Source organism: Jaculus jaculus, chromosome 1, assembly GCF_020740685.1.
Source record: "Jaculus jaculus isolate mJacJac1 chromosome 1, mJacJac1.mat.Y.cur, whole genome shotgun sequence".
Taxonomy (NCBI): Eukaryota; Metazoa; Chordata; class Mammalia; order Rodentia; family Dipodidae; genus Jaculus; species Jaculus jaculus.
The window spans coordinates 26,205,290-26,222,809 of NC_059102.1; the positions used below are offsets into that span (position 1 = coordinate 26,205,290).

Genomic DNA, 17,520 nt, shown 5'->3' on the forward strand with positions numbered 1-17,520 from the left:
AAAATTAGAATCGCAGTCCTTAAAGATTTCACATGATTTAAAGAAACACTTGAGGGTCTCTCTCCATCTTGGGTAAAGTTTGATTGTGGTACCAACATTTTCAGGAAAGCATATGAAAGTGACAGTGGCAGCACAGGTATGATGACCTTGGTTTGAGTGGTTCTGACATAAAGAGGCTGATTTTTCAGATGGGAAAATCGAAGGGCTAAATTGCAAGGAGTAAGGGCAGTTCTTTCTTTGTAATTAGTAAACTGTGTACAGCCTTACACTTTAGATACTACTAGGAATAGAGAAAAGAATCACCCCGAAGAGTTTCTCTAAAGCAGAGAAGGAACAATTGAACCATCTACACAACAACAACAACAAAACACATAGCTGGGTCATGGTGGTGCACGCCTTTAATCCCAGCACTTAGGAGGCAGGGGTAGGAGAATCGCCATGACTTCAAGGCCACCCTGTGACTACATAGTTAATTCCAGAACAGCCTGAGCTAGAGTGAAACCCTACCTACCTCAAAAAAACAAACAAAAAAAATGACATCAGACCCAACATTTGTTTTAATGTCCCTCTGAGGCATCTAGAGCATTGATAGAATACAAATAAATAGATAGCTAATACTTGCCAGGAAATGTAAAAGAATATCAAAAATTCATGTAAAATATTACATACTTTCCCAGAGGTGAAAAAACACATAGCTTGGTGAACTGTCTCAGTTTGCCAAGAATAATCCCAACGCCAGGCATTATACCAATGCCTGGCTTAGAAGTGTGCTTCCCCAAACCACTGATTTGAATGGCACATTTACAGCTATTGCATACATAGCTAACTAGATTTTTTTTTAACATTTTTATTACCTATAAAATACAAAACCAAATGTGGTATCCAGCATATTCTAAGAAGAGATTTGACCAAGGAGTTAAGAAACTGTATGACTACTCCCTGCGAAATTCGCCTGACAGCTCAGATATGTTCATATGCTCTAAAGGCAACTGGAATGATATGTGCCTTACTGCTTTAGAAAGACTCAGTGATGTACAGAAATAAAATGACAATAAAACCCAATTGCTTGTTTAAATGGACCCTCATTTCTGGTACAAAAGATTATGCAATGTATTTAATAGGCCATGGCTAAACATCATGTGGTCATGAACAGAAAATTGCTGAAAACAGCAGCCTGGAATATCATTTTCCAGGTCTGTTGCTGCTAGGAAGGATCAGCCAAAAAAAAAAAAAAAAAAATCCAATTCAGCATTAGGAAAACACTTACTTAAAATGACTTTAAAGTAATTAAAAGATAGGACTTAAGGACTTAAGCATAATACAGTCTTTGGTTTGTATCTTATCTTTAAATGAAATAGTTGTATAATACTAAATTTCATCAATTTCAAGCCTCAATTTCATAATCCCTAGAATGGAGGTAATAAATCCACTCATAAACTTGTCTAAGGATTAAATAAGTTTATAAATATGGAGATAGACTGACAAACAGTATAAACTATCTAATAAGAGTTTCTACTGTTTTATAACAACTGTTATGCATCGGCTATCCATTGAAGCGGTCTCTTATTTCCATTTATTACCATTTACTTTCCTCCTAATTTGGTGTCAACCAACTTCTGACTGTACATGGTAAAATATATTATTCTTTGGTTGCACTTAACTTTAAAGAACATATGCTTTTTAAATAAATAAGCCTGTGCTAATTGTATGAATAGATCACAATGCTGTCTTGTTCCTCTGGTGCCTCCATTCAGCAAAGTTGCTTGTGTAGTACTCTCAGAACTTACTCTTTTGTGGGAATTTCTGAAATTATAATTCAATGTTTTCTTTGGACATAAGCAGGAGAATGCTCCTCCATTTCAAATTCTTTTTGTGCATTCCTTTAATTCTGATCCTAAAATACATTACAGACTCCTTTTGTCCCTCGCATGCCAGCCCACATTGGTAGTTGATGCTGTAACCACAGCAACTCCAAGCACATTTTCAGAAGATTTTCTTTCTTGATTTCAGAGTTTATGTGAGCTGAATATAGAAACCAGCAGCTCTGCCCCCTCCTGTGAGGATGCTAAATGCCAACAGCTTGGGAAAGGTGTAAAGGGGAAAGTGGAAAAAAAAAGACGAATTCTCTGAATATCTCAAAAGTGAATAAATACAAACAAAATGGTAGAGAAGGATTGTTTCTCATCTGCTTTGGAATTCAAAAGTGCAAGGTTTTATTGACTCCAAAGGGAAATTGAACATGAAACTGATATAATCACCTGTAGATAACTAAGCACAATAGAAGGTGGGCTACTTCTGGTTACAGAATACTTGAATTAAAATTCCATCTGGATGTTCCCAAACTCAGTGCTTTTGGGCAACCCATCTCTTCTCGATGGAACTTTGACTTTGTCATTTGTGAACTGTGGATGGTGATTCCTACCTTACCAGATCCTTCTGCTCAATTCAAGAGATAAAATGATATCTATTACTTTATCACATTTAGACAGATGCCTGGTCAGAAGTAATTTAAGGAAGGGAAGACTTGATATTTAGCTCATAGTTTTAATGGGAAGTCCCATGGCAGTAGAGGCATGGTGGCCTGAGTAGGGTGCTGATCTGTCCTATTAGTAGGCAGGAAACAGAATGTAGATAGAAAGTGGGTTTGGGCTACAAAACTTTAAAGCCCCTCATCCAGTGACTTACTTCCTCCAGCAAGTCTCCACCCGCTAAGGGCTGAGGACTGATTGTTCAAACATTAGAGCCTAAGAATGTCATTCTCAAACAAACCACAAAGAAAACATAAGCACTTAGGACAGTGTTGGAAACACTCTCAGTGCTCAGTTGGTTTAGGCTGTGATCAGAAATATTCTGGAGCATTTTATGTTCCAGACACTGTCTGAGGCCACTGTACATTATGTTCATGATTTTATTTAATATTAATGTAAAATTGCATATGTTTTCAATACCACTATTAAGACTAAACAATAGAAAGATTTATATAAATTAAGCAATATAATCGGCTGGAGAGATAGCTTAATGGTTAAGGTGCTTGCCTGAAAAGCCAAAGGACCCAGGACTGATTCTTCAGAGCCCAGGTAAGACAGAAGCACAAGGTAGCACACACATTTGAGTTCATTTTCAGTAGCCGCAGAGGCCCTGGAAGGCCTATTTTCTCTTTCTCTGTCTCTCTCCAATAAATAAATAAACATAACATGTTTTAATAAGTTGAGAAATATGGCAAAGGACATATGCCTTGTAAAGAAAATAAAGGGATTTGATCACAGGTTTGCTTGACTCTAAAGTTTCCATTTATCTATTTATTTTTATTTATGTTTTGCAATAATACAAAACAGAATCCAATTTAAAAGGAATACATTATAAGCTCCTGAAATCGCTATCATAATAGATAATTTGAATAACATAGGAATAGGAAAAGATGTGATCAGTAAATACATTTAATAAATAAGGAGCACTCTAAATGCTATCTACAGCCAAGTCAAGTGCAGGAATGCCAAACTCTACTTAAAGTTTGATTGGAATGGCCTTGCATTCAATTATTACTTGATAGTTTTTCTTGGGGGAAATCTGAGGAATGAGATAAATCTTCAATTATTTTTTAAAAACATATTTATTTATTTGAGGCACAGACGAAGAAACACACACAGGAGAGAGAGAGAAAGATAAAGGAAGAATATGAGAATATGAGAAAGAATATGAATTGATATGCCCTCTTACCACTGTAGGCCAATTCCAGATGCATGTACCACATTGTACATCTGGATTTACGTGGGCATTTAGAAATTATTCTAGGGCCAGCATGCTTTTCAAGCAAATACATTTAAGTGCTGAGCCATTTCTCTGAGAGATTATTTTACATTAAAGTTTTTTAGGTGAATGATTATTCTAAAGCATTCATAACTTTTTATTTTGTCTGAATATAAAAGAGGTGAAAATGCCACTTTCCAGTCTAAAAATATTTATATTACATGAATAATCTCTATTTTTGTACATTATTTAAAGATTAAACATGCTCATAGTGTCTATAAGCATTGTTTATCAAATATTCCTTTAAAATTTTTGAATTTACCCAAAATTGTTTTAGGTACCTATTGTAAGAAATGCACTGCTCTGGGAACTTGCATAGACATCAGCAAACAAAAATCCCAACAAAGAAATTAAAAAAAAAGTGCTGCCTTGATATTATAATATAATGATAAATATGAGCAGTAAATACTATATAAAATGTAGTATGTTTGTTAAGAATATATGTCATTACCATTGATGATAACAAAAAATATAGTTGAGAGTAAGAAAGAGCCTTACTAGATAGCCATTTTCCTTTGTAATGATGTAATCAAGGCAGGCCTCATCAAATGTATACATATGAAAAATTTGAAAGAGAAATCATATACTTGATCTTATAAGCAATGTGAAAGATATACCAAAATTATTTTGTCTCCATATATGCCTGATGGGTGATATTTGCCCAAAATTGATATTCCATCTGGAATTAGCTTGCAGTGACTAGAGTCCATGGCATGCCCATTGTCTCCCTTCCCTTCCCTCTCTCACCCTCTCTCTGTCTCTAATAAATAAATAAAAATAAAATATTTTTAAAGATAGTAAGATTGAGGAATTAAAGCGATTATTATAATTTCATTTACCCATCCTTTATATTTATGTTTATAAATAAACTTAATATAATTTTATAATAAAAGAAAATGCTGCCATGTGTGGTGCCACACTCCTTTAATCCCAGCACTCAGGAGGCAGAGGTAGGAGGAACAGTATTAGTTTGAGGCCAGCTTGAGGCTACATAATGAATTCCAGGTCAACCTACAGTGAAACCCTACTTCAAATATAAAAGAGAGAAAGAAAGAAAGAAAGAAAAAGAAATGCCTCAGTTTCCTTATTAGTCACTAAGATTTTTTTTCATGGATTACTATTTCCTTTGCTCCTGAAATCCCATGTGGATGGAGAAGGAGACTGAAAAACAATTTCACTGGCCTGAAAATAATTTTGAAAATGTATTTTACCTGTAAAGGCTTTACAATAATTCACACTAAAGAGATGATTTATTATAATTCATTTGACTCTTCTCGGAATTTTGGCAAAAAATTACAAATCAACAGATTAAATTTACTCACTATGGGGATTTGAGATTTGGCTTAGTGGTTAAGGCATTTGCCTGCAAAGCCAAAGGATCCCAGTTAGACTCCCCAGGACCCACACAAGCCAGATGCACAAGGGGGTGCGTGCATCTGGAGTTCATTTGCAGTGGCTGGAGGCCCTGGTGCACCCATTCTCTCTCTCTGCCTCTTTCTCTCTCTCAAATAAGTAAATAAATAAATAAATATATAAATAAATAAATAAATAAATAAATAAATAAATAAATAAATAAAATATATTTTAAAAAATTACTCATTATGTAGAGTCATTGAAAATTCTGTAAGTTGAAGTAGGTTTTTTGTTGAAGGACAAAGGGACTTCGATGAAAAGTGTTTCCAGCCACAGATAAATAAGCTTACATCATTGATGTGAAAAATAACCATTTTATTTAAAGTTAGACCTTGGCTCTATCATCCCTGAAATGTAGGTCACAAATCATAATGAAACTCATTGCCAGCAAAAATAATCAGATAGCTCATTACTCTGTTTAATGGTTAGTAAAAAACTAATTATTATGTTCGTTCTGCTATTGGACATTTGCTCATTTTGGAGTACAATCTAATACAAATAACATTTGAAATAACCTTTTTATATATTTTAGCATACATCTTAGATTAAGTAATCCTATCACTGCAATTATTTTCACTGACAATGTACAGTGTCCCTTCTTAAAAAGTTCTCTGTTGCCGGGTGTGGTGGCACACGCCTTTAATCCCAGCACTCGGGAGGCAGAGGTAGGTGGATTGCCATGAGTTTGAGACCAACCTGAGACTACACAGTTAATTCCAGGTCAGTCTGGGCCAGAGTGAGATCCTCTGTCTTCCTCAAAACATCAATCCTAGACAATGTGAAATGAACTTAGTTTGTAACCTATATAGTATGACATTGGGTTGATGATACTTTCACCTGATAACCACTTTTTCTTTTGACTAAAGTTCCAAATATGTAACTCTATCCAATAACTAACACACATACACACACACACACACACGAATGGAACCCACATTACTACAAACAGATGATAGACAGATATAGATGTGACCTTTAATAATCTCAATTATTTTATAAAAGCTCTAATCTTTGAATTATTATGTAATAAAGTATTTTAATAATGCATAAGCACTAGATCCCATACATTATGAAGAAGGTACTGGTAGACTTCTGAAAGGACACAATATTTTCCTTCATTATTCACTTGTATATGTGGGTTTGTATATGTGTGTACTTGTGTATATGTGTGTGTGTGTGTGTGTGTGTGTGTGTGTGTGTGTAAGTTCACTTTTCCTTTTGAAAGTTTTGCAAGATATTGAGATGCTTCTGGCTTGCAGAATTGCTTATAAGGTATTTTCTATAACAGAATGAAATAATTTCTTTGAATAGGCCACATATATATGTATATATTTGTATACATGTATGTCTATACTTCATCTTTAATCATTTGAGTGTACTGAAGAAAATTTAACATCTGGTACCTTGAGCCCCATAGTTATAATGCCATTCCATTGTCTTTTCAAAGGACCATGTATGCTATCTGCCTTATTTCCAAACTAAATTCTAAAGCTTTTCTAAATAATTTCCACTTCATATTTATGTTAGCCATCATTGACCTCCCTTCAGACAACCAAAGAACAACTGGGTCACACTGTTCATAATATTACCTCCGCTGTGGCTCCACCTTTCCTGCATATATTTTTCCTGCAGTGCATACTCAAACTTCTCTTTTCCTCTGATAACCTTGGGAATTCATGACCTTCCATCCTCAGTGATTTGCCATTTTCTAATTTATCACTTACTCAACATCATATTTTCCAAGTATGGTTAGGTTCTTTTTATATATGCTTAGTAGTTTTATTTCTGCTTTAAAGAATAATTAGCTATTATTTCTCTTGATTCTGTAGATAGAAATTATGGTCTAGACTTATGTGTGAAGTTGGTAACATGCTGGCCTCTTTAATGCATTCTGTCCAGATCTGTTCACCTGGGAGATGGTCCATTTCATAAGTGCTATTGGAGATATATAGCTCTTCTGTGTAGTCATAAACTCATCTGACAGGTTAGTAGAGCTTCATATATTATGGAATGCCAAAAACATGAAGCAATCTAGCCCTAAAACTCAAGTTTTCTTCAAAGCCAATCAGTCCACATGACCAAGCCCAAAAGCAGTACTTTACAAGGAACTAAATTTCATGTCATCATAAAAGGACCTATGAAAATTAGGACCTAATTGCTCTAACCTACTATAGATATAAACTCTGTGATCAGTGTACTACATATCCATCTCATAGAAGAGACACAAAGAGGTGATTAAGCAGCCTTTGTAGAATGTGCTCAGTGGTGTTGGCCTGTCCACTTCAATAATAGATTATTTACGTTTAGAACACTGCTAGTGATTCATGTTTATAGTTCTAATCTCCCCTTTTACAGATGTCTCTATGAGTCCATTTTGTGGGAAGTTATAGAACAAGGCAGTAACTTTTCCTACAGAACATTCTGTTAGAAATCTGTGAAGAGATACCATGTCTGTACTAGTCCATGGTTTCCTTAATCAAAATATTTTTTTCTTCTACTGGTTATGTCACATGGAAGTCTCTTCTAATGTCCACCTTTTTTTGACTTTTGCATACAATTCAGTTAACTTCTCTTCCTAATTCACTTAAAAAATCATAAAAATTATTCAGGACAGAGCCCTATCCTAGGAACTGTTTTAATTTTATGCCTTTAAGACATCATTATGTAGACTCTGAAGAGAGAGCAATGTCAAGAAGACTGATAACACAAAAAACTATGGTGATGACTTTGTATTGACCGAGTTGTAATACGCCCGAAATTTCAATCTCATATCACTATGAAGAGAAATCTTCTGTTACTTGAATCCTGTCCTCTTGACCAAATGGTATTGATAATGACTATTGTCATTGAAAAGTTATTAAAATAATTTATATGTTATGCTGTCATCTTATTTCAAAGTAAATGCCTCAAATTTCATCAGAAGTTCACTGAAAATGTAGTATATTGAAAAAAAAAGAATCTATGTGTAAAGTTCAAAAATCTGTAATACATTTATATATGAAGTATTCCAGTAATCACTACAATGCAATTTGAGATGAAAATATGATCAATATTATTAATTAACTACTTAAGGTTCCAACTTCTATATACAAAAGTTGCATGCGCTGTTTTAAAGGGGCTGCTTGAAGAAGAGAGCCAGGCTGGGGTAGAAAGGCAGGAGAAATATCTGAGCCTTTGTTAGGATTTCTATTGGGTCACTGCTGAAGAAATGGTGAGGTAGACTTAGATTTCTTTCTAAGGCAGATAATAGAGCAAGTGCCTAAGACAGATATTTCTGAGTAGCTTAACTTGTATTTATTAGGAAAATATAACTTAAAGTATGCTGCGAACTCCTATTTATTACATAATTAGATGCCTTACCTGAACTGGCTCTACTGTTTAAGTATAATGATTATAAGTTCTGTTATACCTTCTTTTTCAATCTTACTTGCAATTGATTTTGCTTTGTATTAGATTTTCTAATTGTGATCTCTGGGCATGGATAATTTGCTAGAGTTTTTCCTCAGGCATCAGTCTTTATAGAGTTCATGTAAGTGTCAGAGGTTCACATGCAGGCTTGAATCTTTAAGAGAGAGGTGAAGGTGCAGTTTCTGCCGAAAGATATTTCAAATATGGATCGTGTGTCCATAAGCAAAAGGAAGAAACAGACACAGCATAAGCGAAGACCTCCTAGTCTGCTGCTTAAATTACAGCAGAAGCCTCACATTGTCTCTTCTCCCAATGTTTCCTGATCATCTCTTCAACATGATCAATGTCTTATCTATTATAAAATTTTAGAGGCTGGAGAGATGGCTTAGTGGTTAAGGCACTTATCTACAAAGCCAAAGGACCCATGTAAACCAGTTGCAAAAGGTGATACATATATCTGGAGTTCATTTGCATAGCTGAGGCCCTGGCATGCCCATTCTTTCTTTCTCTCTCTCTTATCTAATTCCTTCTCGTTCTCACTCTCTCTCTCTCTTTTTTGTGGGGGGATGGAGTGGTAGGGTCTCACTCTAGCCCAGGCCAACCTGGAATTTACTATGTCATCTCAGGGTGGCCTCAAACTCACTGCAATCCTACTATCTCTGCCTCCTGAGTACTGGGATTAAAGGTGTGAGCCACCATGCCCAGCTCTCCTTCCCTCTCTTAAATAAATAAACACTTAAAATATTTATTAAAAATATTTACCCTATTAAGTCAGGCGTGGTGGTGCATGCCTTTATTCCCAGCATTCGGGAGGCAGAGGTAGGAGGATCACCATGAGTTTGAAGCCACCCTGAAACTACAGAGTGAATTCCAGGTTAGCCTGAGCTACAGTGAGACCCTACATCGAAAAACCAAAACAACAACAAAAATTACCCTATTTTATTCAGTCTGCAAATATCATTCTTGTGTCTGAAACATTGTATCACCCAATAACACAGACAAATTCAAGGAGATAACTTGTAGATTTATTATGGTTCATAAACTAAAATTCCATGTTTTCTTTAAAAAAGAAACATAAAACTGCTATTGCAATAGTCGATCAAAACAGTATGGGTTGTTTATATGATAAGCCAATCTCTAGTAAGTTGACCTTCTCTGTCTCCATCCATGGCCTAGATTTCTCCACAGTATCCTCACCTTGTTTTCTTTTTTTAATTTAATATTTATTTTAGAGAGGGAGAGACAGAGTGAGGAAGAGGGAGGGAGAGAGAAAGAGAGAATGGGCATGCCAGTGCCTCCAGCCACTGCACAAGAATTCCAGATGTCACCTTGTGTATATGGCTTACGTGGCTCCTGGGGAATTGAACCTAGGTCCTTAGGCTTCACAGGCATATACCTTAACCTCTAAGCCATTTCTCCAGCCCTTCACCATGGTATTGACAGATTACATCAATGGTCATTTAGTCCATGTTTACCAAGCCTGATGTTTCTCCTTCCTTTGTCACAGAGAGAGAAATAGGCAGAGAGACACAGAGAGAGGGCAGTGGTGGGGGAGAGGCAAGGAAGCACTCCAGGGCCTCCAACCACTGCACATGCACTCCAGCCACATGTGCCACCATGTGCATCTGGCTTATGTAGGTACAGGGGAATTGAGCTGAGGTCCTTTGGCTTTGCAGGCAAGCACCTTAACTACTAAGCCATCTCTCCAGCCCCGGGGGAAATGTCTTAGTCATTTTTTTTTTTTTTATGTTTTCAGTCTTGCTGGTGAGTTTTACTGTTATTGGGATAAGTTCCCATGTCAGATAAATAGTATCTTAAATCCTGAAGATCCTGGGAACATTTGTATCCCTTTTGGTGCTAAATTCTAGTTTTAAAGGTGAGGAAGAAAATATGCCCAGTGACAGTGTTCAAGCTCACAGCATTAAAGCATTCGTGTGTAAAATGTGGCTTCTCAGTCTTTGGACATCAGTGCAAGTTTTTCACTTGGTTACTTCTTGACCTGCGCATGGATTGCTTTATGGCTTTGCTGTACACATTCCTTCTTGCAGTCAGAGAAAAATGAAAAACAGAACAAAACTATTTTTCCCCATTCTGTCCTGACTTGCAGTCTCAATAGAGTTAAATTTTGCAATTCTATAATGCACATATACAAAAACCAACACCAGTGCCATAAGACAGTATTCCAAGGAAGTCTCCCCACTCCTTACACCAGTGCTCTGTCCTCTCGGCGCGGTGTCTGGACCCAGTGTTCTCCTGTTTGTCATCACTTTCACATACACCTGAACAACTCACAACCGCCAACTCTCTGGCCTCCACTTTGAAGAACAATTACCCCCTCTAACTTGATCTTTAAATAGTTTGACTATGTTTCCTAATTTACTCAGACTACCATTTGTAGCACCCACTTTCTCCCTGCAATACCTCTATATCGGCATGATAGACTGAAACATCCTTCTCTTTCTGAGCCATCATCCATGGCCTGGTTACCTTGTTTCTTGTTGCTTCTGAACCACCACTGGCCTGTCCTCTTCTTCGTCCCTCCTGGTCAACTCCTTTTATTCATTGTCTGATTGTTCTTCATATGGTCTGTACATGTATGTAAATAACCCAGGGCTCATTAATTGGAGCACTTTTATTTGCTGTATGTCCAATTACACTAGATAATATCATTTATTTTTATAGCAGTACATGACAAAACTGCAAACTTTCTGTCATTTCTAGTCATCTTTTCTAAACCCCGTCTCTATACTCAGTGTTATAGTCCACATAATCAAGTAAATATCTATTGGAAATTTCACATGATTAAGTCAAAAAGCACTTTTAAAAAATGTTTTTACTTATGGATGGGGTAGTGGGACAGCTGAGGCACACCAAGACTTTGTGCTGCTCTAAACAAATACCGGATGCTTGTGTCATGTTTGCATCTGGCTTTCATGGGTGGCTTGGGATTTGAACCTAGGTCTTCAAGGGCCTTTAATTGTTGAGCTATCTTCCCAGGCCCATGAGTGCTCATCTTTTCCTTGCACTCAACAACTTTACTTTACAAGTTCTTTCATCATTCATCTTGCATTTAAAATTTAATCATTATTTGTAGATGATAAACAATGTAAAACTCCTCTTTTTAAAGTAAAAGTCAGCAAAAATAATAATAATTTCTTTACTTTCCATGGACTGTATCACAAGTATGATCCAAGTCTGGCATTAAGACACGTATGAGGGGTGGTTTCCATCTTCTGCTCAGCATCGTGGCTGCCCTCAAACCTCTGGTGAAGCCCAAGATTGTCAAAAAGAGGACCAAAAAGTTCATCTGGCACCAGTCAGACCAATATGTCAAAGTTAAGCGTAACTGGTGGAAAACCAGAGGTATTGACAACAGGGGGAAGAGAAGATTCAAAGGCCATATTCTGATGCCCAACGTTGGTTATGGGAGCAAAAAAAGCACAAAGCACATGCTGCCCATTGGCTTCCGGAAGTTCCTGGTCCACGATGTCAAGGAGCTGGAAGTGCTCCTAATGTGCAACAGACCAGAAGAAGCCTCAGGACACAGCAACAAGGAACACAGTGTAGCCAGACATGGTGGTGCACACCTTTAATCCCAGCACTCTGCAAGCTCTAGCCATCTTGGGTTATATAGCAAATGAAACACTGTCTCAAAAAAAATAAATAAAAATAAACAAGACCAAAAAAAAAGAAAGTAATTTTGTAGATGGTTGCTATACAACATGAATGTACTTAATGTTACTGACTAGACATTTATAATAATAAAAACAGCCAGGAATGGGGAAAAAAAAAGATATATATGAGGATCTTTTGGGACTGGTGTTCTATGAAAATATATTATGAAGGCTATTTTTTATTAAGAATATGCTATACATGGACACATAATGAGAATAAGTTGGTACCATAATTTTGGTCCTCCCTGCCCCCAAACCACGAGGGGCCAATCTCAGTGGGATTGCTGATATTCCCCATGGGTTTGTGGGTTAAGACATGTGAGAGTAGAAGTCAGTTATTGGGAAGTGGGTGATACCCTTGGGTATGCCCCCAAGACCTGTGGCTCATAAAATTTTTCTGCCCCCTCCTCCACAATATTTCCTAAACCGTGGTATGTGTGTTTTTTAAGCCTACTTCTGTGTTAAGACCTGGAGTTTCTGGATTTCTGCTTTGCTATGTGTTGAGTTTCCTCAACATCTGTCTTGGCCACCCTGTTGCAGAATGTCAGGTTCACCATGGAAGCAGCACTCTTATTCAGCTCACCAAATTCTGTGGTTTCATGTGGGCTTTGGCAGAAGTGTGAGGTAGGAGATCTCCTTGGATCTTGCTACCTTCTGAAAAAGAACAATTTCTCCAATGGAGAATGAAGTCACCATAGTTAAATGGGATAAACATTGTTAATTTAGAGAGGTTTTAATGGATGTAGACCCTATATTATTCAAAGACCAGTGGGAAATGTTTATTTATATGAGAGAGAGAGGGAGAGAACAAGCACACCAGTGCCTCTAGCCACTGCAAACGAAGTTCAGATGCATGTGCCAACCTATGCATCTAGGTTACTTGGGTACTGGGGCATCAAATCTGTGTCCTGAAACTTCACAGGCAAGAACCTTAACTGCTAAGCAATTTCTAAAGCCCTGTGATGGCTATTATATTTGAAAAATTAAAATATACTCATATTATTTGAAAACCAGGCATTGGTGTCACAGGCCTATATTGCTAACACTTGGGAATCCGAGGCAGGATTGCCAAGTTGAGGCCAGTCTAGGCTGCATGGTGACTTTCAGGCTAAACCAGAATATGAGACTATATAGAGAGAACCATCAGAAAACTTAAAACAGAATATCTGGACTGGAGAGATGGCTTATTGGTTAAGGCATTTGCCTGCAAAGCCTGAGGATCCAGGTTTGGTTCCCCAGTGCCCTTGTAAACTAGATGCACAAGGTAGCATATGCATCTGGAGTTTGTTTGCTGTGGCTGAAGGCCCTGGCATGGACATAGCTCTCTCTCTGCCTTTCTGTCTCTTTTGCTCTCTCTCACACTCTTTCTGCTTCTCTCTCTCTCAAATCAATAATTCAATGAATAAAAATTAAAAAAAAATATATCTATACACACACATATATATGTCTACATTGTTTTTATATCCACATAATTTGTGAAAAAGCCAAATCTATGAGCTTATACTGTTTTCTGAACTATTCCATATACATTGGTCCTTGACCAGTTTCTCCATCTCCTACAGTGCTTTCCAAAACCATATGGTACAGTGCTTAAATGCCTAGAGGTTCATAATGTCCAACTGGATTGTTACCCATTGTGAGTGATCATTTTCCAAGCTTGTTTGACTATGAAAAATTTTGACTCTCAGACAATATCCTTCATGGAATCAGGAAAGTGAAGGGCTTTTTGTTTCTGAATAAATCACCATTCTTAATTGCCACTAGAAAACTTTCTAAACGTCCTTTCACTTACTTTTAACATGAGACAATGCCACTTCATACTCTGAATGACTCATTTCCCTCAGCCATGCTTGATCATAATGTTAAAAATAGCTATATTTGTTTGTGACTCAGTAACATTTTCTGCATCCCATCACGACTTACATGGAACCCATTTCTACACATATCCCTTCTGTAGGCATTGTGATCCCCTCCATCTGCTGCTTGTAGATATAAATGATCAGCAACTAATTTGGGCTTTATTCCAATTTCACTTTTTCTTTAAACTGTTTTCTACAAACAAACATTATTTAAAACGAAAACTAGGGCTGGAGAGATGGCTTAGTGGTTAAGTGCTCGCTTGTGAAGCCTATGGACTCCGGCTGGAGGCTCGGTTCCCCAGGTCCCACTTTAGCCAGATGCACAAGGGAGCGCACGCGTCTGGAGTTCGTTTGCAGTGGCTGGAAGCCCTGTCACGCCCATTCTCTCTCTCCCTCTATCTGTCTTTCTCTCTGTGTCTGTTGCTCTCAAATAAATAAATAAAAAATGAACAAAAAATATTTGAAAAAAAAACCTGGCGAATGAACTTCTGTATTGAACAAGATTCTATCTTGGTGTCTAGGAGCAGAATCAGAGAGGATGAATAGCAGTTTTGGTTTAAGTCTTCAGATTACACATAAATTAGTTTAAAGCACGAAAGAGACCTGAATCAGGCGGAATTTTTATAAGCCTTAGCAAACTTCGGGTAGACACTTTGGAACAAGTTTCCATTGATTCATACATCTGCCATAAATCTGTTTAAAATTAATGACCACTGGCTGTGAGTTCATTTAGTGCTTATTGATCTTGCCAAAGTGTGTATACTGTAGAGTCTTGAGAAGATCAAGTATATATGTCAGCCAATAATTTGTCAATTTCTTTCAATTACTATATTTTAAATGCTCAATAATTTTTGAAGGTCCTGTGAAGCAAGGTTTAGAAATTAGAACCTGAGGCATGGATTTGACACTTCCTTTTGGGGGGGTATATCAACTCTATCAGAGTTTGGGTGTTTCTACACAATATAGATGATTTGCAGTGTCCAGACCTGACTTTCACAAAAGGCATTTTGAAGATGATCTGCTGTTACCTACTGGGTTGTGACTCCTAGAAGTCTCAGATTTCATGATTCAGGGTCCTCCCCTCAAGATAAGTTTACTCAATACACTTCATATTTCCAATAATGTGAGAGAAAACAGTGTTTATATCAGCAGAGCACTTTCAGACAAGAACCTAAAGACATTGGCTATGTTTCTAATATCAGAAATTCAAACCTAATATGTCATTAAATTAAAAGGTACTGGCTGTACCATTTAATCTAGCCAATGTTTTCAGAAGAAAATTAAGATCCAGTTTTAGTGAAGGCATGTATCATATTGGTTATCTATAAAACATAGTCACTGAAAGTAAAGTGAGAGAAATGGTTGTCATGTGTCATTAACTCAGTTTATGGCCTAATATGGACATATAGTAGTGCCTTCTCTGTGTGAAGTTGGGTGCTAGGTTTGGCATGGAATGAGGAATTTACTGTTGCTTCTTCTCAAGGAGCTTACAAATGAACCAGATCTTACTGACAGTCTATGTCTTAGATCATAATGGCTTCCATGCCTGTACCAGCACTCCATGTACACATGACCCCCTTATCCCAAAACCTTCTTCAAATGTTTCACAAAATATATTAGTGACATCTGTTAATCTCTAACTATTCTCTTTATAGAATTCTAGAACTATTTCAAACAGGATTTCCTTTCCCCAGAAGAATACTCACTCAGAATGCCAGAAAATAGCTACAAGAAGAAAGATACACACGTGATGTATGCACCCCAGAATACCGAGGGCACTGAGCCCTGGCGCTTCCAGGTCAAGCCTCTCCTTCCTCACTTTTCACAGGACTCCATTTGCAATGACATGGCTTTCAGATACTTCTCATCTTGTATAGAGGGTGTGTAAAGTAGCGTTGAGAGAGAGCAAGGATTGGCCGCATAGCAAACAGAAAGCTGATCCTGCTTATAGCTTTAAGAACTTTTCACGGAAACCATTTCTTTGGGTTGTATTCTCTTGAATTTTGTTTTTCTCTGTCTCATCATTACCAGTGAAAGCAGCTGGGCAGCTGTAATTTGATTGCTTGACTGAATCTCAGCGTTGAATGGTATGACATTTAAGAAGAAACAGTAGGGTCCCCCAAATATATTCTTATTACCAGCAGAAGAAAACTTGATCTTCTCCAGAGTTTAGATTCAAACAGCTCAGATAATACACTTTCCAGTTTCATTAGCCTGCGCTTGATTTTGTCAGAGATCTGGTGGAATAGCACCTATTTCACCATCCAGGTACAGGCATGAAAGCACTTGAGTACCTGCCACTACTTTTGATTTTGCCTGTGACCTATACATCAATTCTGTTTCATGCCAAGCCACTCAACAGACTCTTTATTTCATTGCCTAATGGAAAAGGAATGAGAAGGCAGGATAGCCATTAATGCTGAGGGGGAAAAAAGCTAAGTGTAAGATTGTGTGGAAGTAACCAGCCATGAGATAATTATGCCCTCACAGACAGCAGGTTTAAACCAGTTACATCAAAACCCTTCAGACATTCTTGTGAAGAGTAGTCCTCCTACACTGACAGTAAACAGCTATGGGTCAGGGACTTGTGGTAATATAATGGGATCTTTCCCCTTTGTTCACTTAAATATTCTTATGATGATAGAAATAGACTGGATGAATCCACATCAACTGTCTCAAGTCTGCAAAAATAATATACAACTACTTTTAATATGGCCATTCAAAAGTAAAGCCTTTAGGGCTGGAGAGATGGCTTGATGAATTAAACACTTGTCCGTGAAGCCTCAGGACCCAGGTCCATTTCCCCAGTACCCCCAAACAGCCAGATGCAAAAGCTGTTACATGTGTCTGGAGTTCATGTGCAGTGGCCAAAGGCCCTGCAAACCCACCTCCTCAAAAAAAGTAAAAGCTTTACATGAATTACTAAATATATCCTCATTTGAAAAATATAAAGTGTTAATAAAAATGTAAGTATTCCTACTAACTCCTCATCATACAGAATCATGAATAATACTGCTATAGTATTTAAGGTATAGTTTAAACATTTCCAAAATTATAAATATATATTTCCTTTATTCTTAATTTTGAAGAAAATCTCTCCAGAAAGCACTTATTTTTTTAAAATGAAATAGTCAAAAAATGCATTTAAGAAACACAGAAACAATCAATATGTTGAACATATATTTTATTTAATCTATACACTATTTCAGTAACACCAATGAAAGAATGAAGTACAAGGACTGAAACTCATTCTAAAACCTAGTGTTTTCTATAAACGACATTTGAAGCATTAAAATATTTCACTCAAAAAAATTCTCAAAAGAACCTCTTGGGGGCTGGAGAGATGGCTTAGTGGCTAA

At 37.0% G+C, this 17,520-nt stretch overlaps 1 protein-coding gene across 1 annotated transcript; it reads left to right on the forward strand.

Annotated features, from left to right (window-relative positions):
- Nucleotides 1–11,840: 11,840 nt before the first annotated feature.
- Nucleotides 11,841–14,020, forward strand: LOC101604078 (60S ribosomal protein L32-like). Its single transcript, XM_045146200.1, has 2 exons — nucleotides 11,841–12,191; nucleotides 13,991–14,020. Exons 1-2 carry the CDS (start codon nucleotides 11,841–11,843, stop codon nucleotides 14,018–14,020), a joined length of 381 nt encoding a protein of 126 aa, XP_045002135.1.
- The last annotated feature ends 3,500 nt before the right edge of the window (nucleotides 14,021–17,520 follow it).

Excerpts from the sequence above, each read along its gene's own strand:
- LOC101604078 (XM_045146200.1), top strand. The coding sequence starts at position 11,841 with ATGAGGGGTGGTTTCCATCTTCTGCTCAGCATCGTGGCTGCCCTCAAA. Across the intron at positions 12,192-13,990 it reads ACAGCAACAAGGAACACAGT|ACAATATCCTTCATGGAATC; the intron begins GTAGCCAGACAT and ends TTTGACTCTCAG.